The 26,366-nt window shown below is 35.6% G+C and overlaps 2 protein-coding genes across 8 annotated transcripts in view; one reads left to right on the top strand and one right to left on the bottom strand.

Moving 5' to 3' along the window:
• Window positions 1-26,366, top strand: part of NF1 (neurofibromin 1) — a 274,044-nt gene that overhangs the window by 225,169 nt on the left and 22,509 nt on the right. For all 6 annotated transcript variants that reach the window (XM_073235129.1, XM_073235127.1, XM_073235128.1 and 3 more), the window contains 14 exons: window positions 7,215-7,647; window positions 8,218-8,558; window positions 10,782-10,984; window positions 12,925-13,118; window positions 14,004-14,144; window positions 14,308-14,587; window positions 15,066-15,280; window positions 15,515-15,576; window positions 15,712-15,826; window positions 16,332-16,433; window positions 20,443-20,583; window positions 23,300-23,426; window positions 24,968-25,099; window positions 26,102-26,237. In XM_073235129.1, coding sequence (XP_073091230.1) covers window positions 7,215-7,647; window positions 8,218-8,558; window positions 10,782-10,984; window positions 12,925-13,118; window positions 14,004-14,144; window positions 14,308-14,587; window positions 15,066-15,280; window positions 15,515-15,576; window positions 15,712-15,826; window positions 16,332-16,433; window positions 20,443-20,583; window positions 23,300-23,426; window positions 24,968-25,099; window positions 26,102-26,237 — 2,622 coding nt within the window. The remainder of the gene's footprint in view (window positions 1-7,214; window positions 7,648-8,217; window positions 8,559-10,781; window positions 10,985-12,924; window positions 13,119-14,003; window positions 14,145-14,307; window positions 14,588-15,065; window positions 15,281-15,514; window positions 15,577-15,711; window positions 15,827-16,331; window positions 16,434-20,442; window positions 20,584-23,299; window positions 23,427-24,967; window positions 25,100-26,101; window positions 26,238-26,366) is intronic.
• Window positions 691-5,311, bottom strand: EVI2A (ecotropic viral integration site 2A). 2 transcript variants are annotated; one of them, XM_017661388.3, is made up of 3 exons: window positions 4,548-5,311; window positions 4,063-4,132; window positions 691-2,297 (listed from the first exon to the last, which is right to left on the bottom strand). In XM_017661388.3, exons 2-3 carry the CDS (start codon window positions 4,099-4,101, stop codon window positions 1,581-1,583), a joined length of 756 nt encoding a protein of 251 aa, XP_017516877.1. In that variant the 5' UTR covers window positions 4,102-4,132; window positions 4,548-5,311; the 3' UTR covers window positions 691-1,580. The 2 variants fall into 2 exon arrangements, with proteins under 2 accessions (XP_017516877.1, XP_017516878.1); XM_017661389.3 differs by lacking the exon at window positions 4,063-4,132 and having other exon boundaries at window positions 4,548-5,301.

Below are 26,366 nucleotides of genomic sequence, written 5' to 3'. Positions count from 1 at the left end.
TCAAAAGATAACCTGATGTCACCTTAGTTGGCATAAGGATTCTCTTGCTTTCCTTTTTACTTTGTTGACATTTAGCATTAACTGGAATAATATAATTATGATATATTGTTTAAGGAATGGATTTTTTTTAACAAATTGGTAATAAACTGTTAAGAGGTAACCTAGATCTTTGAGCCATGGAACTTAAGTGAATTGATGATTGAGAGCAGTATCACTAGGGAATTATTCAGAAATTACCAATGCCTGGAGCTCATCCTGTTCCTGTTAAATTAGAGGAGAGGGTGGAAATTAGGCATTGGTGAATTTTTAAAACTCCTGAGGTGATTGTGATACTCAGCCAGGATGAGAACCACTAACCTAGAAAGGAGAGTAAGGTTATGGTCATACTTGGAAAAAAAGAAAATAAAATCTTTCCTTAAATGGCTAGCATATTGCCCAGAATAAATGCTCAGTAAGGGTGAGATTTTTAAAATTAATGAGTATGGCCTTATCCATTTCAGTACATATATATAGTTGGGAAGTCTCAGACCAACTTCTGTAGTATATTTAATTGAATATGTAAGTGTTGATTTAAATGTAAATCATTATTTTACTTGAATCTGATTTCTTTAAAGGTTAAACAATTACCTGAACAAGCACACACACATACACATCTTTTCTTTGTTCATGTCACAGTCGATAGTAAAAAAATTAAATTGGTCATTTATTAGGCCACTTGGCATCCTGAAGTCCAAAAATTAATCAGCCTTTGGATATTTGCTATAAATAACCCAGTAAGCAGTATTTATGGAATAGAGGTGTGTTACACTTAAACAGTAAGATATGCTTTACAGTTATACTCAGTCTTCTGGTGAGGCTGTAAACCTCATCTGTTTCGGTTATGCTCCATTTCTTATTGATCTTCATGGTGTTCTCTAAGATAATGATGTGAATGCAGATATACAGTCAATTTTATTCTAACAAATCTTAATTTATTATACAAAATTAAGAGTTTTAATTAAATATTTATAGTAGAAAAACAAGTGTGCCATAGTTAAGATTAAAACATCTAGCATAAAATTAGCTGTATTGATATGTGAGCTGGTACGGATCCCGTCGTATTCAGCTGACAAGTACCATTGAACTATACAGTTCAACTCTATGCATTAATAACTTGACCTCTGTTAGATGTTGAAGCATATACTTGCTCCTAAGGGCATACTGTGAAACTCTTCAAAGTTAAATTACATTCAGACAAAGATCATCTGACTACTATTGTTGAACAGGAACTACTTAATTGTCCCTTTCTACTTCTCTTAGTTCCTTCAACTAGTCTTTAAAACCTTTCCCAAATGGTAGATCGTTTTATTATTTGCTTTTTAAAATATTCAGTGTCAGACCTAAAACACACAGTTTAAGTAATTAAGTAGGCAGGCCTACTTCTGTCCTTCTCACCTGCTTGGTTCAGATCGCAAGCCTGCCATCTCAAATTTTAGACATCAGACCAACCAACATGTTGGCATTAAATATCACGCTGACTTCATTTTTACTTCATAAACTGTCTCATTGCTGCTTTGCATTTTTCTTCACTAAAGCATCTCTTAGTTAGTGAGCTTCTCGGCTCCTTCTTCATCTTTTCTTTCCCTTGTAGCTGTGAGCACTCCAGTAGATTGCATCATTAGGCTGGGGCCTGTGAGCTGCTTTGCTCTTTTCCAAGTATCTGATTCAGCAGGCCAGAGACCACTGCTTGCCAGAAAATCACCATTGCTTCTAGGCTGACGCTTGCCTACTTGTTTTGATCGTCTGAGAGATGAGACTTTGTTTGCCAGAACCACAGTTGATAGAAACAGAAGGGTACAGAGAAGAAAAAGCACTGCAATTATAATTAAGCAAACTAGCATAGCCATTTTGTTGTTCTCCTCACAGGAATCTTTTTTGAAAATTTCATTGTGGTTATTGCTCGTGTTTTTGATGCTCTGTACTGTTGGAGAACAGTTCCGGAAAACGGAAGGTATATGAAGCTCCAGATCAGATTTAGGAGTTAAAGATACGATGTGGGATGATGATGCTATTTCAGGCATGTTTGTAGAATTACCTTTTTTATCTGCTTCAGGAGTTGTAGGGTTTGCGTTAAGGTTTTCATTTTGGTGTCTGCCTGTCTTATTTTGAATATCTGGATCCCAGACAGTAGTGTTGTGAGCCCACAGATGGCTATAGTTTGCTTTTGTTCCAAGAGACAAAGAAAAAACTGTTGTCATCAGAAAGGCAAGATGCAGGTAATGTCTTATGTGGTCCATGTTCATGAATATACTGGTACTCTGTTGAAATAGTAATATAATCTGTTAATTTGTAAAAGAATAATGGTTCTTAGTTTTGGTAATTGTAGTTGAAAGATACTGATTGTTACAAGTAAGTTACAAACTGAAGCCTAACATTTGCTATCCTGTTTAAATTCATTCTCAACTGATTTTTTTTTCGATTAGGCTATATATAAAGAAATGATTTAATTTCTGTTATTCCTTTAAGTGGTAGAAGTTAACATTACAAATAACTGTTAATCATTGTAAACTGAATACCATGGTTTTCTCCTCAAGCATGTTAAACTTCGAGGCAGATACTTCTGCTTTTACTTTTTGGATTCCTCCTTTTTTTTTTCCTGACCAGTAAAGGATTCTTTTTGCAGAAACTCCCCACCCTCTAACAAACGTGTCACCAATCTTCATAGTAAAAGAGGAATGTGGCCTTGAACATTTTGCTTCATGTATGAACAGAAAATGCAAATGGCGTTTTGGGGTTTCTTGTTTTTAGTTGGGAAAGGAGAAGTGTTGTGGCAACCAATAGAAAATGGACTTGAAGTAAGAATTCATGGGGTCCTGTTTTCTTCTTGGGTGTTATTTTATCTTGAAGCTTAGAATAAAGCTGATATTTGTGAAAACAATTTTATGGTGGTGGTCCTGTCTTTTCACTCCTATGTCCCCTGACTTATTGTGGATTTCTGAAAGCAAAGGCATGCCAGTTTTCTCAGCCTAAAAATCTGGCATTAAAAGAAAGAGGCAGGTATCTTCTGAATAATCTCAAAAGTTCAACAAGAATTATTTACTCTTTCCATCATTTATGGCTAATGTTGTATATGAATATTATGACATAATTTCTAAAAAAAAATTGTACAATAAAATAGACATAGAGCTTCAAGATCATGGGGATTTAGACTGAAGTGGGAAGTCAAAGCAGATTAGAAGAGACTCAGCATATAAATGAAGAAGTCGGATTTCAGTTTTGGCTCTGAGCTCCCTAGAAGCCAGTACAAAAAGGGGACAAGTTGGTTCCTAATTTTCATTATTAGCCATATGATTGAAGATTAAAATAGAACTGGCATATCTGTTCCAGGTATTGGTAAACCAGCAGGAAAGATTCAGCACCATTATTGAGCTCTCTTTTAACGTTCTAGTTTGACCTATTTTTTGTTAGAGCATTTTGTTGTTAGCACTTATTTGAGGGAACTAGAAGCAAAAACTAGATTATTCTCCTGAGATTTACTAAATGAAATTGCCTATTTAAGAACCTTATTTATTTTATAGAATTTTTCTTGAATTTGTGCATAGGAGTCTTTTTTAAGTACAGATTCTGATTCAGTAGGTCTAGGAGGATATTTGTATACTATCAATATACAGATTGAGAATAACAAAAGTGATATGTTATATAAACAAAAGCACATAATAAACAAGGCTAACTGGAAACTAACCTCTGATGTGACATTTTTTATTAATAGGGAGGGGAAAAACTATTATATGTTTTAGAATTAAGATTACTTTTTGGATTTGATCTTTAACATATCGTTACAGATATTTTGCACGGACTTTTATATAAAAGAGCTCAGCTTCTATTTTTAGGTTGAAGACACATCTGTGGATACTCGATTCTTTCATAAAGAAAAATACTTTAAATTGAGGTAGCAAGTCCTATATGAGACTGGACTTCTGCATTAGATGCTAAAATTATTTAAAGTGGGTTATTCTTGTCACATTAGTTTGTTAACAGTGTAGTATACATCGTAGTATTCATACACATTTTTCCAGTGCTTACCCCGGGGTAGATAATAGGCCTGCTGTTGATTGTCTTCATCCAGAGGTACTGTCATCCCCAAATAAACAAACTGTCAACAAAATGAGACTTTCTTACCCTTACAAATGTCTGAGAATAGAGCAGTGTTTCTACATCCCTAATTTATGCTATGGAGGCCAAGTTATGTTGTCAGTTTTCTTTATCTCTGATCATTTTCAATAAAATTTCAATGCCTAAGCATTGAGGCACTTCTGTTTTTTTTTAAATAACAAATACAATTTTCCAAGTCACTGTCCTTCCTAACCCTAATTTAAAACTCTGTTGATGGTAAATCTTTATATTTCTAATTTAAATTCTAGGACAGAGAGAAACAGCATACACTCTCAGTCCTTCTGATTCTACTTTGTTAGTAAGATTCTTAGCTTCTGTTAGAAAGCACTTCCTTGAACACCAAACTGTACGAAATTGTAAATGAAAGGCATAAGAAAACCATATATATGACCTACCTTACAAAATGCTTGTCAAGATCTGATTATAACCTGATTTTAATAAGCCACTTCTTTTCTTGTCTTGAAGCACAGCTTCCATGTAACTTACAACATAACAGACTTAGAGATCATGAACCTTAAAAGTAAATCTGCAGTAAAAAAGGATATGTACGGCTAGCTTTCCAGTTTTAAAACCAAACCACAGATGACACATTTCCTTTCCACTGCAACTAAAGCACATGTCACAGGGGAAAAAAACAAAAAAACAAAAGCTCTAACTGGTCTAATCAGCCATCGGCCTGACTGGAGGCTTTGTGGAGCAAATCCCCGCCTCCAGGGCAGGGAGGGTTTTCTGCTCAACGCCTTTTGACATTATGCTCATTATTTATGCCTGCTGTATGCTTTTGAATGATACATTAATTAGTTTCACTTAGAAGAAGATGAAGTGGCATTTTCCCTGCAGCATTCATGTCTTCACTAAAAATTTTATTTGTGTATCACAGACTGTTTGATAACATGAGTTTGGAGACCTGGAATATTGGTCAGATAATAGCAACCGCGTTATGTATGTGTCATCCACATCTCAAATTGTGGAACTGCAACAATTTGGGAAAATACCTAGTAAACTTAGATTATATGGGACAGATAATACTTTTGTGTAGTTGAGTGTGTACACACACACACATTCTCCCCTCAAATGTCCTGTCATGGTCTCATATACAGTATGTCTAAAATAGACTTCATTTTCTCCCCCTAAGTGTCTGCCCCTTAAGATTTGTTTGTTTTTATTCATGATAGCAGCATTCTTTGTAATCTCAGAGGCTTGATATACAGCAAGTCTTTAATTCAAGCCCTTTCTTTGGGCCCTGATTAGACCTTGGATCCCATTGGTCCTTCCTTCATATTCTTGAATCAGTTTCTTTTTTACTGTTACCATTGTGACAGTATCATGTATCACCATGTATGATCCTTATTAGGTCATACCTAGACTGCAGTATATTTTTACTAGCCCTGATTCCTTCATATATCTTGTATATATCACTTCCTTTGAGTGTATCGCCTTTTTTAAAAAAGGTAAAGTTGAATGACTGCCTCATGCCTACAGCAGTGATTCAGAGATATTTGTGCACATAAATATCAGATGGGAAGGTTGTTTAAAAATAATGAAAATTGCCAGGCCCCACTGCATAGGTTCATATGTATGTAGTAGGTCTGGGCTGGAACTAGGAAACTGCATTTTTATTAAGCACCGCACTGATTTTCGATGCCGGAACTCCACAGAAGATACTCTGAGAAATACCAAGCTCCTAGGAGAAAACCTGAACTCTTTGGTTGAAAAGTTTTAGTCCCTTCACAATTTAGCTATTAACGTATTTTTCCAAATTTATCTCTTAAAATTCCCTCCATGAATCCTCCATTCCAGCTAAACTAGCTGAATCTTGCCTCAGCATATCTAGTTACCTATTTCTTTTCCTCTTTATGTCTCTCCATGAAGCCTGCCAGTTCCTCCTCTTACTGAATTCTAAATCCCTCCTACCAGCTTTAGCCATTGCATCTTCTCTGTAGCTTTCACTGACTACCCAGTTTGTGTTCTCTCTCCCTCTTCTAAATTTAATAAAAGTATTTTTCTCTGCAATTGTTTTTATAAGTAATTTTGTACTACTTCATATCTTTTCTGCGATCTTGAAGTATTTTTCTTTTATTTTAAAATCATTCAGCTTGTCATATTTTTATCTTACTTTCTCCCATCAAGATTAAAAACCCTGAAGTGAGGATATTTATCTTAGTACTGCTTTGTAGTACTACCAGAGTCATCAAGTACAGAACCCTGAGCAGAAGTTAATATAGGTTGTTTTGATACAGAATTCTAATTCTGTGTTCTTCAGGGCTTACTGATGGTCCTTACTTTGGCTACTCATATTCATTAGCATTCTTTTGAGTGTAGACAACATATAACCTAATATAGCTTAATCAAAATATTAGGATTTATTGGCATATATGACAATAGTCTGGGGATAAGTTTGATCCTAGAAGAAGTTTATCTAGGACTCAAAAAAAATGGCCAGGGCTCCAGTTTTTCTCTTCATTTCTCTGCTCCATTCCCTCAGTTTTTAGGCAGGCTTTTCCATCATGTCTCAAGATAGGAGCTAATAACTCCCAGGGCTGTGTTCCTTTGCTTATAAACATCAGGAAAGAAAAAGTCTCAATTGCCAACAGTTTAAAGTCTGTGCATTGGGCCTCTTTGACCCTGGTTGTTATGATGTGAGTCATGTGATCAGGGGATCAGGGGACTGACTAAAGCCATTCAATTCACTCCAGATCTCCAGGTGGGGCATTCCCATCCACACTGCTCACCTGGGAAGTTTGGTGAGCCCAGAGGCAACCAACGAATGTCCACTGCCTACTTCCTTGTTTGACTAGAGTGGATAAGTTTGTTGTTTTTGCTCAAAAAAAAGGTTTTTGAATTGGAGATTTTGTCACTTCCATTTTCTTTCAGCCTTCTAAATGTGTAAAGAACAACTGATTTGAAAAATGGTTTCTAGACTTTGTGTGGTTCTTTTCAATTATAGTGAGTCTTCTCCAGAATGCTAATCAGAAAATAAAGAAATAAAATAGATTAGTCACATCTGTGTATTTATTCAGAACTCTGTTAATCTATGTCCTTTTTTTTGTCATCTCCCTTAGATTCAAAACTGGTCAAATCAATGGTGATTTGCTGATATACCATGTCTTGCTGACCTTGAAGCCATATTATGCAAAGCCATATGAAATTGTAGTGGACCTTACACATACTGGGCCTAGCAATCGCTTTAAAACGGACTTTCTCTCCAAGTGGTTTGTTGTTTTTCCTGGCTTTGCTTATGACAACGTCTCTGCAGTCTATATCTATAACTGTAACTCCTGGGTCAGGGAGTACACCAAGTATCATGAGCGGCTGCTCACTGGCCTCAAGGGCAGCAAAAGGCTCATTTTTATAGACTGTCCTGGGAAACTGGCTGAGCACATAGAGCATGAACAACAGAAACTACCCGCTGCTACCTTGGCTTTAGAGGAGGACCTGAAGGTATTCCACAATGCTCTCAAGCTAGCTCACAAAGACACAAAGGTTTCTATTAAAGTAAGTTGCCGTCCGTGCTAGGTAAATGATTCATTGCCTTTCTTCAGATTATGTGCTGGCCTCATTAGGTATCCCTGTAGCAGTGTATCAAATGTAAAGTAAGTCCAGATGGAGGGAAACCAAGCTTCCTGTTTTCATGGAGGTCCTGCAAAAGACAGAAAAGATGTACACTTAATTATATTAAGTAGATTAGAGACAGAAGAATGTTGTAGGGAGGGCAGTTTACTGTATGCATCAGTTAAATGGTAGGAATGTGTGGAAAGTGGAAATTACCTATTGAGAGTTAACATAATGCCTTTTGCAGACTGGAGAACATGAATCTTCAGGATAAAAATCAGTAATTATCTATAGGATTTTCTACTTTTTAAAAAATAAAATGTTTTTTCTGATGTTTTCCAACTGTTTTGAAAGCATTTATCATAATAATTATTGAACCCATTTGAGTGTATAATGGGGGTAGTTTTTCCTTAAATAGCAATCATAATATTTTGTTTGGTTAGTTTTTAGAGAAAGTTCTATGTAATTGAATTTAATTCTTCTCCACCCCACCCTGTCACCACCACTTTCCAGGTTGGTTCTACTGCTGTTCAAGTAACCTCAGCAGAGCGAACAAAAGTCCTGGGGCAATCAGTCTTCCTAAATGATATCTATTATGCTTCAGAAATTGAAGAGATCTGCCTAGTGGATGAGAATCAGTTCACCTTAACCATTGCAAACCAGGGCACACCACTCACCTTCATGCACCAGGAGTGTGAAGCCATTGTCCAGTCCATCATTCACATCCGCACACGCTGGGAGCTGTCGCAGCCTGACTCCATCCCCCAGCACACCAAGATTCGGCCAAAAGATGTCCCTGGGACACTGCTCAATATTGCATTACTTAACTTAGGCAGCTCAGACCCTAGTTTACGGTATGTTTTTTACAAGTTTTCTTCAACTTTATTCAGGGTTTGCTGCTTCTTAAAATGAGACCACTTAATAAGCGTTTAAAGCAGCCTTTGTCTTAGTACTCTCAATTGGAAGGTGTGCTCTGTTGGCTAACCAGCCTGACCTCATCATGCTGTGGGGGATTCACATGAACTGTGGACTTCTGAGTAGGGTGATTCACACTAAACCACCAATACGTATTCTTTCTCCAGGGAACTTTCATCTGAAACATACAACATAGCAGTTTTGTTTCTTTAGGTTTTTTACAAAAAAATCTTTTTTTTTTTTTTTACATCACCTGAATTGAGTTTCTCTTCCTCTAATTAAGTTCTTCCATGTTCAAAAGTATATTACTATTAAGTTTCCTCACAAATTAGATTATCATTGTTTGACAAAGGAGGGTTTAATGTTCAGATACTCAGACAATAACATCGCATGTTTTCTGTCTATTGACTTTTAACAAAATTCCTGAAGGAAATCTTAAGACAACTATAGTTATCACTGAGCAGAGAATAAATGGTTCTGTTGAGGTTTACTAATCTGAACATGAGTGAGGAAAGAGTGTGGCCTATGGAGTCAGTAGATGTGTTTTAAATCTAGATTGGCTACTATGTATGACTTTGGGCAAGGTCCTAATAATATAGTGTATCACCTAGCAAATAGTTTGTGCTTAGTAAATATTAACTTCCTCCCAACCTCCCTCCCCTACCACATTCCTCTGCCAACGTCTCTTTGCACCCCTTCCCTCTTTTACCTTTTCCTTTTCAGGTGAACAATTCTTTGTCCTAGGTACCTTATGACCATCATGATTTTTGCAAATACAAATTCTTAGCTTCAGAAAGTCTTCCCTATGGTATAATATAACCTAAGTTTTATAAGCAGACCTTTTAGGACTCCCTTACTTAAAAGAAAAAAAAAAATCAACAAGAATTCTTTACCTGGATGGGCCACCTGGGATCCATGAACTCCCAAAAATTCCACACAAAATTTTGTGTGTGCACAGCTGTCATTATGTTGGAGGAGTCTATGGCACCTGCCACCAGTTTGATGAACCCCAATTCTTTATAGCTGTTGAACTATTCAGAGTAAAAGTCCATGATTAAATAGTATAATTCAAATCCTAGGAGTTAGAGATTCATAAACTTAGAAACAAAATATTAATATTCTTATTTTAGGAAAATGGCCTACCTATAGGTCTACCTTTAATTTCTAATTCAGATTTCCTCATAAAAGAATGCTAACAGTCTTCTAACAATTGTAAGCTTGAATGAGCCTGTTCTAAAATAAAGCAAGCTGACAGCTTCTGCTTTTGCTGAAGCATGTCATGCCAGAGAAGAAGCCTTTAGGTAGACTTAAATTTCAGTGGTTTTATCTCCCTGTACTGTTGTTGCATAAATATATTGGAATGATGGAAGCTCAGAGGTAAGGAAAACCTGAAATTTACTGAGCAGTCAAACGATTTCTTCTGTGGATAGCAGAGAAAAATTCAAATCTAAAAATTGGATCTGAGTTTAAGCTGTCTCCTAAATTGCTTAAGTATATTTTTAGACATCTATAAGGGAATTTTTGTTTCTAATGGAACCTGAATATATCTTATGTTTTATTCAGTGGTTATATGTTACTGAAGGAGTTCATGGAAGGAAAAAAGGGGAGAGCTTAATTATATTACAAAATTTGTTGACCTCCAGCTTGTAGTGTGATTTATAAGCTACCCATAAAGAAATTCAGTAGATACTGGTGAAAGATTTTAACATCTAATTTGATGAGGGGCCATCACATTTTTGTCTTAGGATCCTCAATATAAATGGATTCAGTGGGAGGGGGAACCACAATTTTGAGGTTTGGCTTCACTGAAAATATGATATGCCTTATTCTAACTTTATTGATATACCTTAGGAGCACACCTCTTTTTTTTGTATGCCACTGGAATGTCTTAGAAAGGTCTTACACTCACCTGCCTCAGAAGCCTCACAGTGCACCTCTGATTATGGCCAGAACCTCTTTAATAATAATAATAATAAATCCCTAAATGATAAAGGAGTATCTTAGGTTTGTCATAAAATCATAATATTGTATCTCTAATTATTTACAAAATTTAAAGGTAATTGATTATGCTTTACAATGGAATCGTAAGTTGTATGTCAATGAAAAATTTTTGAAATTATAAGAAAAAGTGTTAAAACAACTTCATTTGTGTTTTCTCCTAGGTCAGCTGCCTATAATCTCCTGTGTGCCTTAACTTGTACCTTTAATTTAAAAATCGAGGGCCAGTTACTAGAGACATCAGGTTTATGTATCCCTGCCAACAACACCCTCTTTATTGTCTCTATTAGTAAGACACTGGCAGCCAATGAGCCACACCTCACCTTAGAATTTTTGGAAGAGTGTATTTCTGGATTTAGCAAATCTAGTAAGTAATGATAATTTTCTTTAATACTAACAGTAATTCTAAGAAGATTCAGAGAGAACCCTTTCATTTCAGAATTTGCCAGTGAAATCTTTGATTATATTTTCACTTTCTTTGCCTCTTCTGATTTTTTCTCTGTGGTACTCTGTAACTGAAGGAACTCACTGGTAGACCAGATTGAGAAATCCAAGAAAAATTATGGCAATAAAAGCAAAGTGGCAAGATTTTGATACCTAACATCTCTAGACCAGTTCCAAGTATTTTTTGCACTATATTTCAGTTTAGTTAGCTTCAGCAATTCTCTTCTTAGCAGATTATTCCAAATGAGTGAAGTATTCACATTATCTCCTTGCTTTTTGGGAAGTAGTCATTTTTTCTTTTTTTCAGGTTCACTTTGAACTATGATTTTATTTTTCATGTACAGTTCATGGAGAATGCAGTGGAACGTAATATAGGGTCCAGAGTCAAGTCCTGACTTGGCTTTAATAAGTCTCATAAATTTAACATCCCCTCTTGACATCTGTCTATCTTCATACCCTGTAGAAGTATAAATGTTGCTCTTCCAGCTTATTTCCTTTCTCTCTTCATAGTACATAAAACTTCTTTTTCTGCATTCAAACACATTTCTTGATTTTTCTGTATTAGGTAATTGAAAGCTTTGACAGTTCATCCAAACTAGATCACTTTATTTATATATATTTTTAAATAAGAGATGTAGCCATGTAACTCTAAAAAGAAAACATGTAAGACTTGACCAAAGTGTAAAGCTTTATTGAGAAATATTAATATAAAAAACATATCTGGGTGAATGGAGAGGCATATTTTGTTCCAGAATGAACAATTCTTCCCTGATTATTACAAATTCAGTGTAATCCTATAAAAAAATAGCTACGGGATTTGAGGATTAAGGATGAGGTAGAACTTGAAATGATTACAAATTTCACTTGAAAGTACAATAGCTAAGAAAATGTTGAAAGGAAGGAAAACTGAGACCTGATATTACAGATCTATGAATGTATTATAACCATACAATAATTGAAACATAGCTGTTCAAGAATCAGCAGTCAGATCAGCATAAGAAAAACAGATTGATACATAAGCATCACAGACTGAAGGAGAAAATATTAAATCACTGAAGAAATAAGATTGGAAAATGAATTGAGTTGGGTCTTCATCTTTACCCCAAACCACAAGATACCAAATTAATAAATTCTAGCTATATGTAAGACTTGAATATAAAAGCCAGACCATTAGAAAAAAAAAGAGGAGGAAAAGAATATTCAATTGCTCCCTGGGTACGTAAGGACTTATGAAGCAAAAAAGTGATAGATGGAAATATAGGAAATGGTGAATAGATTTGGAGAATTTTTAATGATGAGTGAATAATCTCAGTATAACATATAGTGAGAAAAAATTCAGAACCTACTGCATATATAGTGTAATCCTAATTTTTGTGAAGGAGTTGGAGTAGGTTATATGTTGGAGTAGGTTATACACACACATAAATGTCCATTATCTCCACATAGATTTGAAAGCCTAAGGAGAGAGAAGATAATACAGCATTATATCAACAGCAGTTTTATTTTTGTGGGGATGCTTTCCCTTTTTACCAAACTTCCCATGATTACCACATATTCCTTTTACAACTAGAATAAAACTTACTGAAATTTTTAACTAGAAAAGAAATGATTAAAAGGGAAAAAAATGAGATATAACTTTATTAAAACTGGCTTATGGGTTTTTTAAGCTTACTTTCTTCAATACTTGTTCTCATGTTTCACCTCTGTCCTCAATAATATGTTGGCCAAGTCTCTTCTGTAGGCCTGACTCTTGGAAATGGTCTTTATCTTTCCCCTTTTTTCTCCGCATCCTTTATTTTTAAATAATTGCTGATGTAATTTTCATTGCCCATCTAAGTTAATAGTGTGTTTTTTTCTCCTCAGGTATTGAATTGAAACACCTTTGTCTGGAATATATGACTCCATGGCTGTCGAATCTAGTCCGTTTCTGTAAGCACAATGATGATGCCAAACGACAAAGAGTTACTGCTATCCTTGATAAGCTGATAACAATGACCATAAATGAGAAACAGATGTACCCATCTATTCAAGCAAAAATATGGGGGAGCCTTGGGCAGGTATGAGTTTGCTCAAGTGCTTATCTAAAACCTACACTACAAAGCACTGCGCTAGGCATTAGGGATATAACCGTGGAAAGATAGTCCCCTCATTCAGGAAGCATGCAGACACCTGCCTAATTCTTGACCTAGTTCAAAGTGTAAATGTCTAATGCATGTCTCAGAGCCAGAGAAAAACTAATTAACACTCTTCTCCATGGCATAATTATATAAAATTTAACTGTAAATATCTGATAATGTTTCTAGTAAATAGTGCTTAAAAAAATATTCTAGTGCACTACATACTGTAGGTATAAGTAAATGTTTATTAATGATATTATTTGAGATACTTGCTTTTCATATATAGTTCTAGCATAAGAATACCAGAATTAAAATACAGAGTATAATGTAACATTTTATTTTTTATCTGACAAGAGTTACTCTTCTCATTTCTTCAAATTAATCACTTAAGGAGCAATACCCTCATGCAAACAATGCTGCAAACACTCCAAATAGTTCTAAATGACCTTGGAGTCAGTTTTATAGTCAGTACTTGATGTCATTTCCTTTATTTTAAAGTAACTGTATTTAATATTGCTCATATATTACTGTCTTAGAAGAGAACAGAGGTGCTTCACAAGTTAATGAAAATAACATATGTAGAGACTCTAAATTTTTGAATACCAGTCTTAATCTCTGAGGGAATCAAGTGAGCAGTCTCATCCTTTTCTGGATATTTTATAGTAAATTAAATTTACTGACAGATGTCTAAATAAAACCTAGTATTTTGGAGGCTTCAAGGAAAATAGAGCTTTCATATTAATTGGGCTGATATCCTTGAAGTATTTTCAAATTAAAAATCAAGTTGTAGAATGGCTCACCCGTGACTTTTCCCTCTCCCTCTAGATCACCGACCTCCTTGACGTTGTGCTAGACAGCTTCATCAAAACCAGTGCGACGGGCGGCTTGGGGTCCGTAAAAGCTGAGGTGATGGCAGATACCGCTGTAGCTCTGGCTTCTGGAAATGTGAAATTGGTTTCAAGCAAGGTAATCACTTTTCCTTTGCCTTCTGGACTATGACACAATATGTCTGTTTTTATTGTCTGAAGGATTTTTCCTTCTGTAACTAGTCATGTTAAAGTTAAACTGCATTATTTTGTGATAATACCTTTTTTAGCCCCCATGTTTTTAAAATTCTGTTTCTTTACAGGTTATTGGAAGGATGTGCAAAATAATTGACAAGACATGCTTATCTCCTACTCCTACTTTAGAACAACATCTCATGTGGGATGACATTGCTATTCTGGCACGCTACATGCTGATGCTGTCCTTCAACAATTCCCTTGATGTGGCAGCTCACCTCCCCTACCTCTTCCATGTCGTTACTTTCTTAGTAGCCACAGGGCCACTCTCCCTTAGAGCATCCACACATGGATTGGTCATTAACATAATTCATTCTCTGTGTACCTGTTCACAGCTTCATTTTAGTGGTAAGTTCCAGGAAAGTAATTTGTGTTTCACCACTCCCTGTCTCCATTTTATATCACCTGATTGGCATACATTATCTTTTTGTTTATTATGGTGTCTTAACATCAAGCTGCGTATTGAAACCTGTGGTAATGACTTGAAATATTATCAAAAGGAAAAAGGATAAATTACTTCCATTCCATATCAACCTGTAGCAAGAATTTTCTGTGCGCATTTGTCAGGTAGAATCTTATAGCTATCACACAGGGTGAAGACTCAGCGCCAGTTGACAGTGTTGCATTAATCACTAGCACAGATTTGTAGAAAGATGGAGCTTAAGCAATGAACACTAAGATAATATATCTGCAGGTTTGGTGTAGGAAGTATGGTTATATAATTTTGCTATGATATTCAAATTGTCTAAATTCGAAATAAAACATGGCACTTTAGAATCTTTTAAATATCTTTCAAGTCTTTACTTGTCCTTTTTTTCTTTTACAGAAGAGACCAAGCAAGTTTTGAGACTCAGTTTAACAGAGTTCTCGTTACCCAAATTTTACTTGCTGTTTGGCATTAGCAAAGTCAAGTCAGCTGCGGTCATTGCCTTCCGCTCCAGTTACCGGGACAGGTCATTCTCACCTGGCTCCTATGAGAGAGAGACTTTTGCCCTGACTTCCTTGGAAACAGTCACAGAAGCTTTGTTGGAGATCATGGAGGTATACGAGCAAAATAAGAAACCAAGATCATTTTCTAAAGGCCACTAGTACTATGCGGAACAAATACTGCTTTATTCTGCTGTTTTGCACTTAATGCTTAAATGAAAATCCTCCCATGGGATGTATTTACCGGAGATATGTGTCATATATTTAATGACATTACAATAAACATTTTTGAAATGTGTCTAAAAACATCTCTGTACTTAAATATATTCAGAGTATCCTGTTTTTCAGGCATGCATGAGAGATATTCCAACATGCAAGTGGCTGGACCAGTGGACAGAACTAGCTCAAAGGTACGTCCCAAATAAATTTAACTAAAAGTAAAAGTATGTGTACTGTTGAAAGATAGAAATTTCTGCATAATCAGCATTTTAATTATTTAGTATATATAAGCACAAAGATTCTAATAAGCGCTCTTCTGATTGCAGATTTGCATTCCAGTATAATCCATCCTTGCAACCAAGAGCTCTTGTTGTCTTTGGCTGTATTAGCAAACGAGTGTCTCATGGGCAGATAAAGCAAATTATCCGTATTCTTAGCAAGGTACCTCCCTTTCCATCCTCCCAAATATTTGTGGTTCCCAAGTTGTAAAGTATATCTTGGACTTTTTTTCTAAGGGATATTTAAATTTGAATTTAATAAAATGTCTTATATGTTGCTTATTCTTTAAAAATGGATTTTGATTATTTTCTTTATTGTAGTTCTCTAAAGAATATATTTTAAAAAGAAAATAAGTATTATCTCTTTTGCTAAAAAGGTACTGTTAATATTTTATCAGTTTTCAAAGCACTTAACTGTGGTAAGACTAGCCTTATATAAAATTGTATAACTTGTAATTACTATAATAATGCCTGGCTTGCAACATAGAAATACTAAAAAATAAGAACCCAAGTGCTCATTGAGCTAGCTACCAAATCATCATAGCACTGGAAATAGTTCAAGGATTTTTAAAATAAGGAATTTTTCCTGAACTAATTCTCAGGTTCAGTTTAGTAGTCAATGTTTTATTTCAATGAAAGTAAAATAAAGAATTCTGTTTCCCTAAAAGGCACTTGAGAGTTGCTTAAAAGGACCTGATACTTACAACAGTCAAGTTCTGATAGAAGCTACAGTAATAGCACTAACCAAATTACAACCACTTCTTAATAAGGTAATGATTGTATAGAAAATGAGTGTGTTCATTTTGGGTACTGTGTTAAATGTTATTTCTTTTCTTTCAAAGAGTTCAGAAAATAAGTTGGGTTGAGAAGAAGTGACAAAGGAAAAGCTATAGTTATAAAGCAGAACTCTTCGTCTTAAAATTTAGTTTTTTTGAAGTACTTACATTAGAGGAAGAGTAAGCATGGAGAGTTAGGTTGGCAAGTGCTTGTAACTTTTTTGTCTTAGAGTACTAAAGGAAAGATAAGTATACATATTCTTAATTCTTCCATCCAATAAGTATTAACTGAGTATCTGCTCTTTGCTACGTACTGTTTTAAGTGCTAGAAATGAGTATTGAACAGGCGAATAAAATTCCCTGCCTTCATGGAGCTTATATCCTGGGATGAGTGTAGGTAGGAGTTGAGAGTTGGACAGATAATAAACAAAGTAAGTAAAATACACAGTGTGTTAGTTTGTGATCATTACTATAGAGAAATAAAAGGCCGATAAAGTACACCTGATCATGAAAAGAGCTTGGGTGCTATGTGAAGATGATATTTAAAAGGAATAAAATGATGCAGCCACTGTTTTAGAATGGCCTGAGCTCATCTCAACTTTGTGACCTTGAGCAGATCACTTGACATCTGGACATATATTTCCACCTTGATAAAATGAGTATATGAGATTAGATAAAGGCATAGTATTATCATCCAGCCCTAAAATTACATAGTTCTGTTGTTGAGTAAAAAAGGTATGACAGATCTGAGGAAGATGACAGAGAAATAAATACCTGTACAGGCAGATTGCAGGTTCAGTGCCTGGACAACGCAATAAAGCAAATTTGCAATAGAGTGAATATCACAATAAAGTGAGTCAAATAAATCTTTTGCTTTCCCAGTGCATATGAAAGTCATGTTTATACTGTAGTCTAGTAAGTGTTCAATAGCATTATGTCTAAAGAAACAATATACATACCTTAATTTAAAAATACTTCATTACTAAATAATGCTAGCCATCATCTGAACTTTCATATAATCTTTTTGCTGGTGGCAGATTTTGCCTCAGTGTTGATTGCTGACTAATCAAGGTGGAGGTTGCTGAAGGTTGGGGTGGCTGTGGCAATTTCTTAAAATAAGACAATGAACTTGACTGCGTCGATTTACTCTTCCTGTCATGAACAATTTCTCTGTAGTGTAGGATGCTGTTTGGTAACATTTTACCCACAGTAGAACTTCTTTCAAAATTGGAGTCCATTTTCTTAAATTCTTATGCTGCTATATTGACTAAGTTAATGGAATATTCTAAATGCTTCGTTGTCATTTCAACAGTCTTCACAGCATCTTTACCAGGAGTAGATTCCATCTCAAGAAACTATTTTCTTTAGAAGCTCATCCATAAGGAGTAACTCCTTCTCAGTTCAAATTTTATCATGAGATGGCAGCCATTCAGTCACATCTTTAGGCTCCACTTCTAATTCCAGTTCTCTTGCTGTTTCCCCCACATCTGTAGTTACTTCCTCTACAGAAGTTTTGAACCCCTCAAAGGCATCTATGAGGGTTGAATCAACTTCTTCCAAACTCCTATTCATGTTATTTTGACCTCTTCCCATGAATTACAAATATTCTTAATGGTATCTAGAATGGTGAATCCTTTCCAGAAGGTTTTCAGTTTGCTCAGACCCATCAGAGGAAGCCATAGCCTTACAAAATGTATTTCTTAAAGAATAAAATTTAAAGTCATAATCTTTGATCCGTGGGCTGAAGAAGGGATGTTGTGTTAGTAGGCATGAAAATAACATAATTCTCACTGTATATCTCGATCAGAGCTCTTGGGTGACCAGGTACATTGTCAGTGAGCTGTAATATTTTGAAAGAATCTTTTTCTGAGCAGCAGGTCTCAACAGTGGGCCTAAAATGTTCAGTAAACCATGTTATAAACAGACGTGTTTATGAAAACTGCCATCCACGCTTTTCTTGTTCCATTTACAGAGCACAGGCAGAGTAAACTGAGCATAATTCTTAAAGGCCCTAGGATTTTGTAAGTGGTCAGTGAGCATTGGCTTCTGCTGCATTAGCCCCTAACAAGATTCAGGCCGTCCTCTGAAGCTTTGAAGCCACAGGTGACTTCTCCTCTCTATCTGTAAAAGTCTTAGATGTCATCTTCCATGATAAGGCTGATTTGTCTATAATGAAAATCTGTTGTTTGTGTAGCCCCCTTCATAACTTACCTTAGCTGGATCTTCTGGATAACTTGCTGCACCTTCTACATCAGCACTTGCGGCTTCCCTGCTATGTTATGGAGATGGTTTCTTTCTTTAAATGTCATGAACCAACCTCTGCCAGCTTCAAGAGTTTCTTCTGTAGCTTCCTCACCTATCTCAGCCTTCCTAGAATTGAAGAGAGTTAGGGCCTTGCTCTGGATTAGATGGTTTGATAGTCTATCCAGACCACTAAAACTTTCCCCATATCAGCAATAAGGCTGTATTGCTTTCTTATCATTCGTGTGCCCACTGAAGTAGCACTTTTAATTTCATTCAAGAACTTTTCCTTTGCATTCACAACTTGACTAAAGTTTGGCACAAAAGGGCTGACTGTGAGCCTTTCTCAGCTTTCACCATGCCTTCCTCACTAATAATTTCTAGCTTTTGATTTAAAGTGAGAGACATGTGACTCTTCCTCTCACTAGAACACTTAAAGGCCATTGTAGGGTTATTAATTGGCCTAATTTCAATATTGCTGTTTTTCAGGGAATAGGGAGGCCTGAGGAGAGGAGAAAAATGGGGGAGTGGCCTGTCGGTAGAAAAGTCAGAACACACATAACATTTAATTGATTTAAGTTCACTGTCTTATATGGGTGTGGCTGTGGCATCCCAAAACAATTAAAAAAGCAACTTCAGAGATCACTGATCATAGATCACCATAACAAATATGATAATAATAATGAAAAGGTCTGAAATATTGTGAGGGAGACTAAAATATGACGCAGAGACCCAAAAAAATGAGCAGATGCTGTTGAAAAACTGGTGCCAGTAGATTTGCTCAACACAAGGTTGCCACACATCTTCAATTTGTAAAAAAACAGTGTCTGCTAAGTATAATAAAACAAGGTATGCCTGTATGTTCCTGATACTGAGTTATATGTTTTATAAAAACTCTAAGCCTTGTAAGATAAAACCCTCAGAAGGGTTAAGTAACTTGCCCAAGGTCACATACCTAATGAAAGGCAGAACTATAATTCTAGTTCAAGGCTTTCTGACTCTCAAGCCATTTATTTTCCCATATATCATATTGCTACATAAGGGTTCCCAAAGGTAAATGTCTTTAATTCAGAACAACAAGGGATTACTAGTCCTGGTAATGGTGGCAGGGAAGTTGAAAGGGTAGAGTTTAAACTACAGTGAAAGAATCAGGTAGGATTTAGTGTAGAGAAAGGGGGAAAGCCTTGAGCCACAAACGTGTATAGCAGGAGGATTGTACAAAAATGCTGGGACCATAGAGGGATGGTGGGTAAATCATTCTAGTTGTTATGGAGAAACTTTTCAGGAGAATAGTGAGAAGATTGGATACAACTAACATTCAACATTATGTTTTCAAGCAGATCAGTAATATGACAAAAGCAGGACTTAGAAGGGTTAGTCTTATAAGTTGATTGCACAGTGGATTGAAGTAGGGCAAAACTGGAGGTGAAAAGAATCACATTTAGCATAAAAAAAGTTGTCATAGAGTAGTGTCAGCAGTAAAGAGATGCGAGAGAGACTACTTTGGAAGAATCAATAAAACTTGGTGACTGGGGATTCTAGAATCAAAGAACAGGGAGAAATCAAAGAGATGCTAAAGTTCCCGGCCTGACTCATACTTACAGAATAGAAGAGAAGCTTCTATTTCTATATATTTACCTTCCCCAAAAGAAGAAAACGTGTAATTTGGGGGATAACATGCTTTGTTTCATACTGCAGTGTACTTTGAGTGAGACTGCTCTGTGGTTCATCTTACTAACGTGGAGTGCATCCCCTTTGCCAGGACTCCCCCCTGCACAAAGCCCTCTTCTGGGTTGCTGTGGCTGTGCTACAGCTCGATGAGGTCAACTTGTATTCAGCAGGCACTGCGCTTCTTGAACAAAACCTGCACACCTTGGACAGTCTCCGGATATTCAATGACAAGGTAAGCAAGCCTTCTGCTGGTCCTAGATTCCATACATTTAGAACTTCTCCTTCTTTCGTTGTTGTCCTTTTAACATCAGAAGAGGTCCATGACTGAAATATGAATTTCTGTAATGCAACATATTGTGAGTATAATTCCTTATCGGCTTATAAAAAACTATTTAAACTTTACTGTATATCTTCTATATAAAAATAGCAGAAAGCAGTACTCACTCAATATTAATAAATAGATCAGGGATAAAAAATACCAAGTAGTAATAATAGCTATGTTGCTAGGCTCTATGCTGACTATGCACTGTGTATTCATTATTTTAACTTCAGATCCCAAAGGTAAAGGTTAGCATTCTCTACAACCCAATTCAAATATGAAAAAATAATCTAAAAATAAGCTTATTTTTATTGAATACTTAATGAAAAAAATAGTTATAATCAGAAGCAGGTAAGGAGGCTGAAGCATCTAAAGGAAACTTTTGGGTTAATTGCACTAATTTTTTGTTTTGCCTAATTTCACTTTAAAACATATGATTAGCACCCCTCTTAACATTTATCAGTCTTGACTGAGGTTGGATTTTGGTTCATAGAGTATGGAGGAGGGAATATAACAGTATGAAATTACGTTCCTTTTGTCTTTGGAGAAAAATGGAAAGAGTCTAAGAGAAAAGAGAGCAATTTTTTTTAAAGATAGATGTGTGTGTATAACAAGAAATTTGCTTGAAGTGAGCTTGAACAGAGCTGTGGGTGGAAAGAAACCAGGAATAGGAGCATGGTTTTAAGTGTCAAGATACCTGATCCAAACATTATTTGATTAGTCTGCCAAGTGTAGTATAGACCCAATAAAGCTTGGACTCTGGAACGTGTGGAAACAAAATTTGAGACATAGAAGCTACCTTGAAGTTTTTCAGTCAGACTTCTACTTTACAAAATGGAAAAGAACAAAGAAGTGACTAGCCACATTCATACAGCTGGTTTAGGACCAGAGCCCCTCTTTCCTAATCCTCATTACTCTTTTCTGGGGTTGTCCTGGGACAATGGTGATCAGAAGTTAAGAATATTTATAAATGAAGTGTTTGTCCAGGAGTATCTGTGTTGGCAATCTCACTGCCAGAACAGCCCTTTAGCAATTGCTGATACTGAATCCAGTGCCCCAGGGTACTAGGAATCTGAGTTAAAGCTGTTAGAAGTCACCAGGATGCATATGAATAAGGTCTGAGGATCTAATGTGTCACATGGTGACTATAGTGGATATCACTGAAGTGTATAATTGAAATTTGCTAAGAGAGTAGAACTTGTATGTTCTCACCAAAAAAAGGGGTGTGTGTGTGAATGAATATGTGAGGTGATGAATATGTTCACATTAACTTGATGGGGTGGGTGGGGAAGACATCCTTTCACAATGTATGTATCTATCGTATCATCATGTTGTACACTTTAATATCTTTGTCAGGTATACCTCAATAACACTGAGAAAAACAAATTATACATATAGTAAGTTAGTAATAATACTTTACATAATATTCTGGAACTTGCTTTTTTATTTAACATATGAAGTGAACATCTAGGCATACATGTATATATATATGTACACAAACACACATGTGTGAATGTATGTATAATTCTTTCTCATGCTACAGAATACTGTATAGTATGCATGAACCACAATTTATTCAACCATTTGCCCATGAATGAACATTTGATTTGTTTCTCTTTTCTTCTTCATTATAAATAATGTGCTCTAAACATTTCTCAACATTTATTTTATATACTCATGCTTTTCTTTCTTTGAGATAGAAATCTAGACAGACCTAAACATGACCCTAAACACCTTCAGTTGTTTGCTTTCAAAAATCTCTGTGCATAAGGGAATCACTGGGCTTCTTTTAAAAAAAAAAAAGGTGAAATTCCTGGACCTTACCCACCTCCCATGATTCTGAGACAGAACCTGGTACTTTCCACATTTAAACAAGCATCTTTAGTGACTTTAAAGCAGATATTTCTGGAGCCACACTTTAGGAAACACTGTTAAAATCTTAATTATCCTGAGCAAGTTGCCTAAAATTTTTGAATTTTAATTTCCTTATTATCTCACACTATAATGTAAAATTCACCAGGGCAGGTAGTTTTTGTCTGTTTAGTTCACTGGTGTATTTGCAGAGCATAGAGCCATGCTTGGCACATGAAAAACACATAATCATTTGATAAGCAAAAGAATGATAAATGAATTAATAAATACATCTGTAAAGTGGAGCCAATAACCTGCATAGGATCGCTTTAAGGTTTCAGTACAGTAATACATTTAACATTATATATATACTGCAGACACTCAGAAAATATGAACTCTCTTTGTTCTCTTGAACTTTTAGTCACTGTAGTACACAAAATACCAGCTACAATTCAATGGATATTCTTATTTAAAATAACAATAATTCTAATTTTTAAAAAGCCACAAGGATGTAAATTAACAGTCATTTATTTTGCATTGTAAATCATCTTCCATCATCTTCTTATTTATATACTTGACTGACTGTCTTGCACTAATTTGTCTGTAGTACCTTAAATGTTCTATGGTTTTCTGTAGTCATCTGAAAATAATTTTCCTCAACTTGAAAGGATTACTTAACCTGTCATAGCTTTTAAACACAACTGAAAATCAGTAAGTGATCCTTTAAGGAAAGTTCCTGTGTGAACCCCATCAACCATCTCATAATTATCTTTAATAGAGCCCAGAGGAAGTATTTATGGCAATCCGGAATCCTCTGGAATGGCACTGCAAGCAAATGGATCACTTTGTTGGACTCAATTTCAACTCTAACTTTAACTTCGCACTGGTTGGACACCTCTTAAAAGGTAGAGGCCTTGTGTCAGAATATTTTTATGAAATGGCATCAAGAAACCAGAAGTAATTAAAATAACTGGTTGAAATAAATTGAAATAATTTGGCTCATGTCTTTAAATGCAAACTGTATCTGTTCTGAGTTATGTTTTTGTTCAATATGTATTATAGTAGAGGCTAATTTCCACATCAAATACCAGATTTCCTTTAAGAAGCAAAAAAGTTGATTCTTATAATATTTCTAAGTACTGAATAGCTGTATCATTAGTTAACACTACTTAAGTATCTTTTTGATTATCAAAATAAAACAGACTGCAAATCAATAAATATTATTTGAGTAACCCATGTTAGAAAATGTCTTAAAGATTTGGTCACAGATTTTCTTCAACTTGTTTTCTAATTTACTGTTGATCAGTCCCATTATTACGTACCACAGAACCTCATCTTCTGGTACCCGACTCTTATCCCTCCAAATTTCTATATTACTTAAAGCCACGATGTGCAGCTATTCCTCAGAGCCATCTCATTTCCTCCCTAACCTGGCTTTGCTCCCCACTGCTGACTTCACTGTGCATCAGCTTTGGTTTATTAACATGGAGCAGTAATGGCCGGAGGCTGCAGTTAATAGGAAGAGCATATAGTGAAGAGTCAGAGTCCAAAGCAGTGTAAAGTAAGTCCTGGGATAAGGAGCTGGCATGAGCCTGTGGTCTTAAGCAGCACTGGATTTGACCAAAGACTCAAGCTAGAGCTTGAATCTGAAGTTCTGTATCAATTTAAATGATTTGTAGGCTTGAGGAATCATGGAGTCTCCCTTAGTTTTTACCTCATATATATATATATATGCCTGTGCCCACCACTGTGGCACTACCTTGTGTAATTTCTGCAAAAAATATTGACAATTTTAATCTCTAAGGTAAATAGGGATTGCTCAAAAAAGTATTACACTTAACTACAAGATACTAAGAAGAAGGATTGCAACTGGGCTGATAAAAGGCTTATTGAATCTATATTTCTAAAAAAATTCCAGGTATTTTCAGTGTAGAAATTCCCTATTTTAAAATGGGGTAGTATTAATGATTAAAAGCTGTCCAAAATCAAGCTTGTCTTCTAGTCAACCCTATTATTTGGGCTCTAAGAGCATATATTCCCTGTGTCGTTATGTTTTTTTCTTTAAAACAAAAAAAGAATTTTTAAGCAATAGAACCTTATTTTCAAAAGATACCTTAATGTGAACTCCAATACATAGGTTTTGTAAAAATCCCTGTGCTTCTTTAAGGAAAGGGTGGTTTGAAACACCATCATCTTTCCTAATTTTTTTCTTCCTGAGATGCTTAGAGTTCCAGGAAATATTCTGTTCTACATATTTTTGTACTTACTCCTGTAGTAAGTAATGAACTATTCACATACATATTTCTTACCTTCCCAAATGGGTATTCTCTGAAGGCAGGAATTATGTCTTATACTTTTTTTCCTTGCAGAGTTGCTAGTCACAGAATAAGAACTTAACAAATACTGTTGATAGAATGAATTAACTTCTTGCTTTTATTTTTTTTAGGATACAGGCATCCTTCACCAGCCATTGTTGCAAGAACAGTCAGAATTCTGCATACACTACTAACTTTGGTTAATAAACATAGAAATTGTGACAAATTTGAAGTGAATACACAGAGCGTGGCTTACCTAGCAGGTAAAAACACAAAATAGATTAAATTAATCTTAGAAAGTCTGTAAGTAAAGACTGCCAAAAGATACAAACAACTATGGGTCCTTCAGCTGGCTGCTTGGCAGGTTAAAGCCTTCACAGTCTGATCCTCTGGTGGTGGCGAAAATTTTGAAAGTGTTGCCAAAACATTTTTTCTTACAAAAGAATTTGCATTAAAGTCTAAAATGTGTTCCCTTTGATACAAGACATATGTGGCTTCCTATTGTCTTAAAATCTGAGCACCTCAGCCTAGCATCCTAGGCCCTTAAGCAGCCCTCCTGATTCTGTTCTTTCTCTAAATTTCGTAAGTTTCATTTTTTATTATCTCTCCAAATGGATGGGCTATTTTAAGCAAATCTACTTGCCATCTCCTTGAAGTGCCTTTCTGCCTCTTTAATATTCATTCCTGATGCCATTTTCTTTACCTAGAATGTCTGCCCATCCCCACATTCCAATAAACTATTCCCTATTTGCTCTTACTTGATTTGTGTTTCTGCACTTAGCAACACTTAATACTTATGTGTAATATAGTTCTTGAACATAGTCGTTTGGTACAAAGTGTTGATTCCCAATTTAGCTCATGGAAACCTTTTTGCTTGGATCATTTGACCTTGGGTAAATTATTTACCATCTCAGAGTATTTTTGCCTTACCTGAGAAGTGGACTTTATACTACCTGCCCTGCCTACTTTTTGTGTTTGTTAAGGTCAGATGTACATTAAACCACTTGCTAATATAAAGCACTTATCAAGTCTCTATGTAGTTCATGTTTATGCACAGTCTTCTGAAACAGACCATACACCCTTTAAGATAAACACTCTGTCCTAAGTGTCTTGTTTCCTTAAACTTTACACTAAACCTCTTTAGGGCTCTTTATAAGCACATTTAATGGCTCTTACTCTCCTCAGGAAGTTGTAAGAAGTATATCCTGTTTCATGTCATACTTGTGATTGATAAGTTTTTTAATCTTCCTTCTTTTTCCTTTTAGCTTTACTCACAGTGTCTGAGGAGGTCCGAAGTCGCTGTAGCCTAAAACATAGAAAGTCTCTCCTTCTTACTGATATTTCAATGGAAAATGTTCCTATGGATACATATCCCATTCATCATGGCGACCCTAACTATAGGTAAGTGGTCTTCTCCCACTTAGATTACATAATTCTAATCAGGTTTCAGGGTTACATGCTAATGGAGACGAGCAGCAGAGTGATCCAGAGGAGAATCTAAAGACAATTCAGACAGAGAGTATAAAGCAA

The sequence above is a fragment of the Manis javanica genome, chromosome 4, assembly GCF_040802235.1.
Source record: "Manis javanica isolate MJ-LG chromosome 4, MJ_LKY, whole genome shotgun sequence".
NCBI classification, from domain to species: Eukaryota; Metazoa; Chordata; class Mammalia; order Pholidota; family Manidae; genus Manis; species Manis javanica.
Note: the sequence above shows the minus strand (reverse complement) of the source record. Positions and strands in the feature narration are given on the sequence as shown.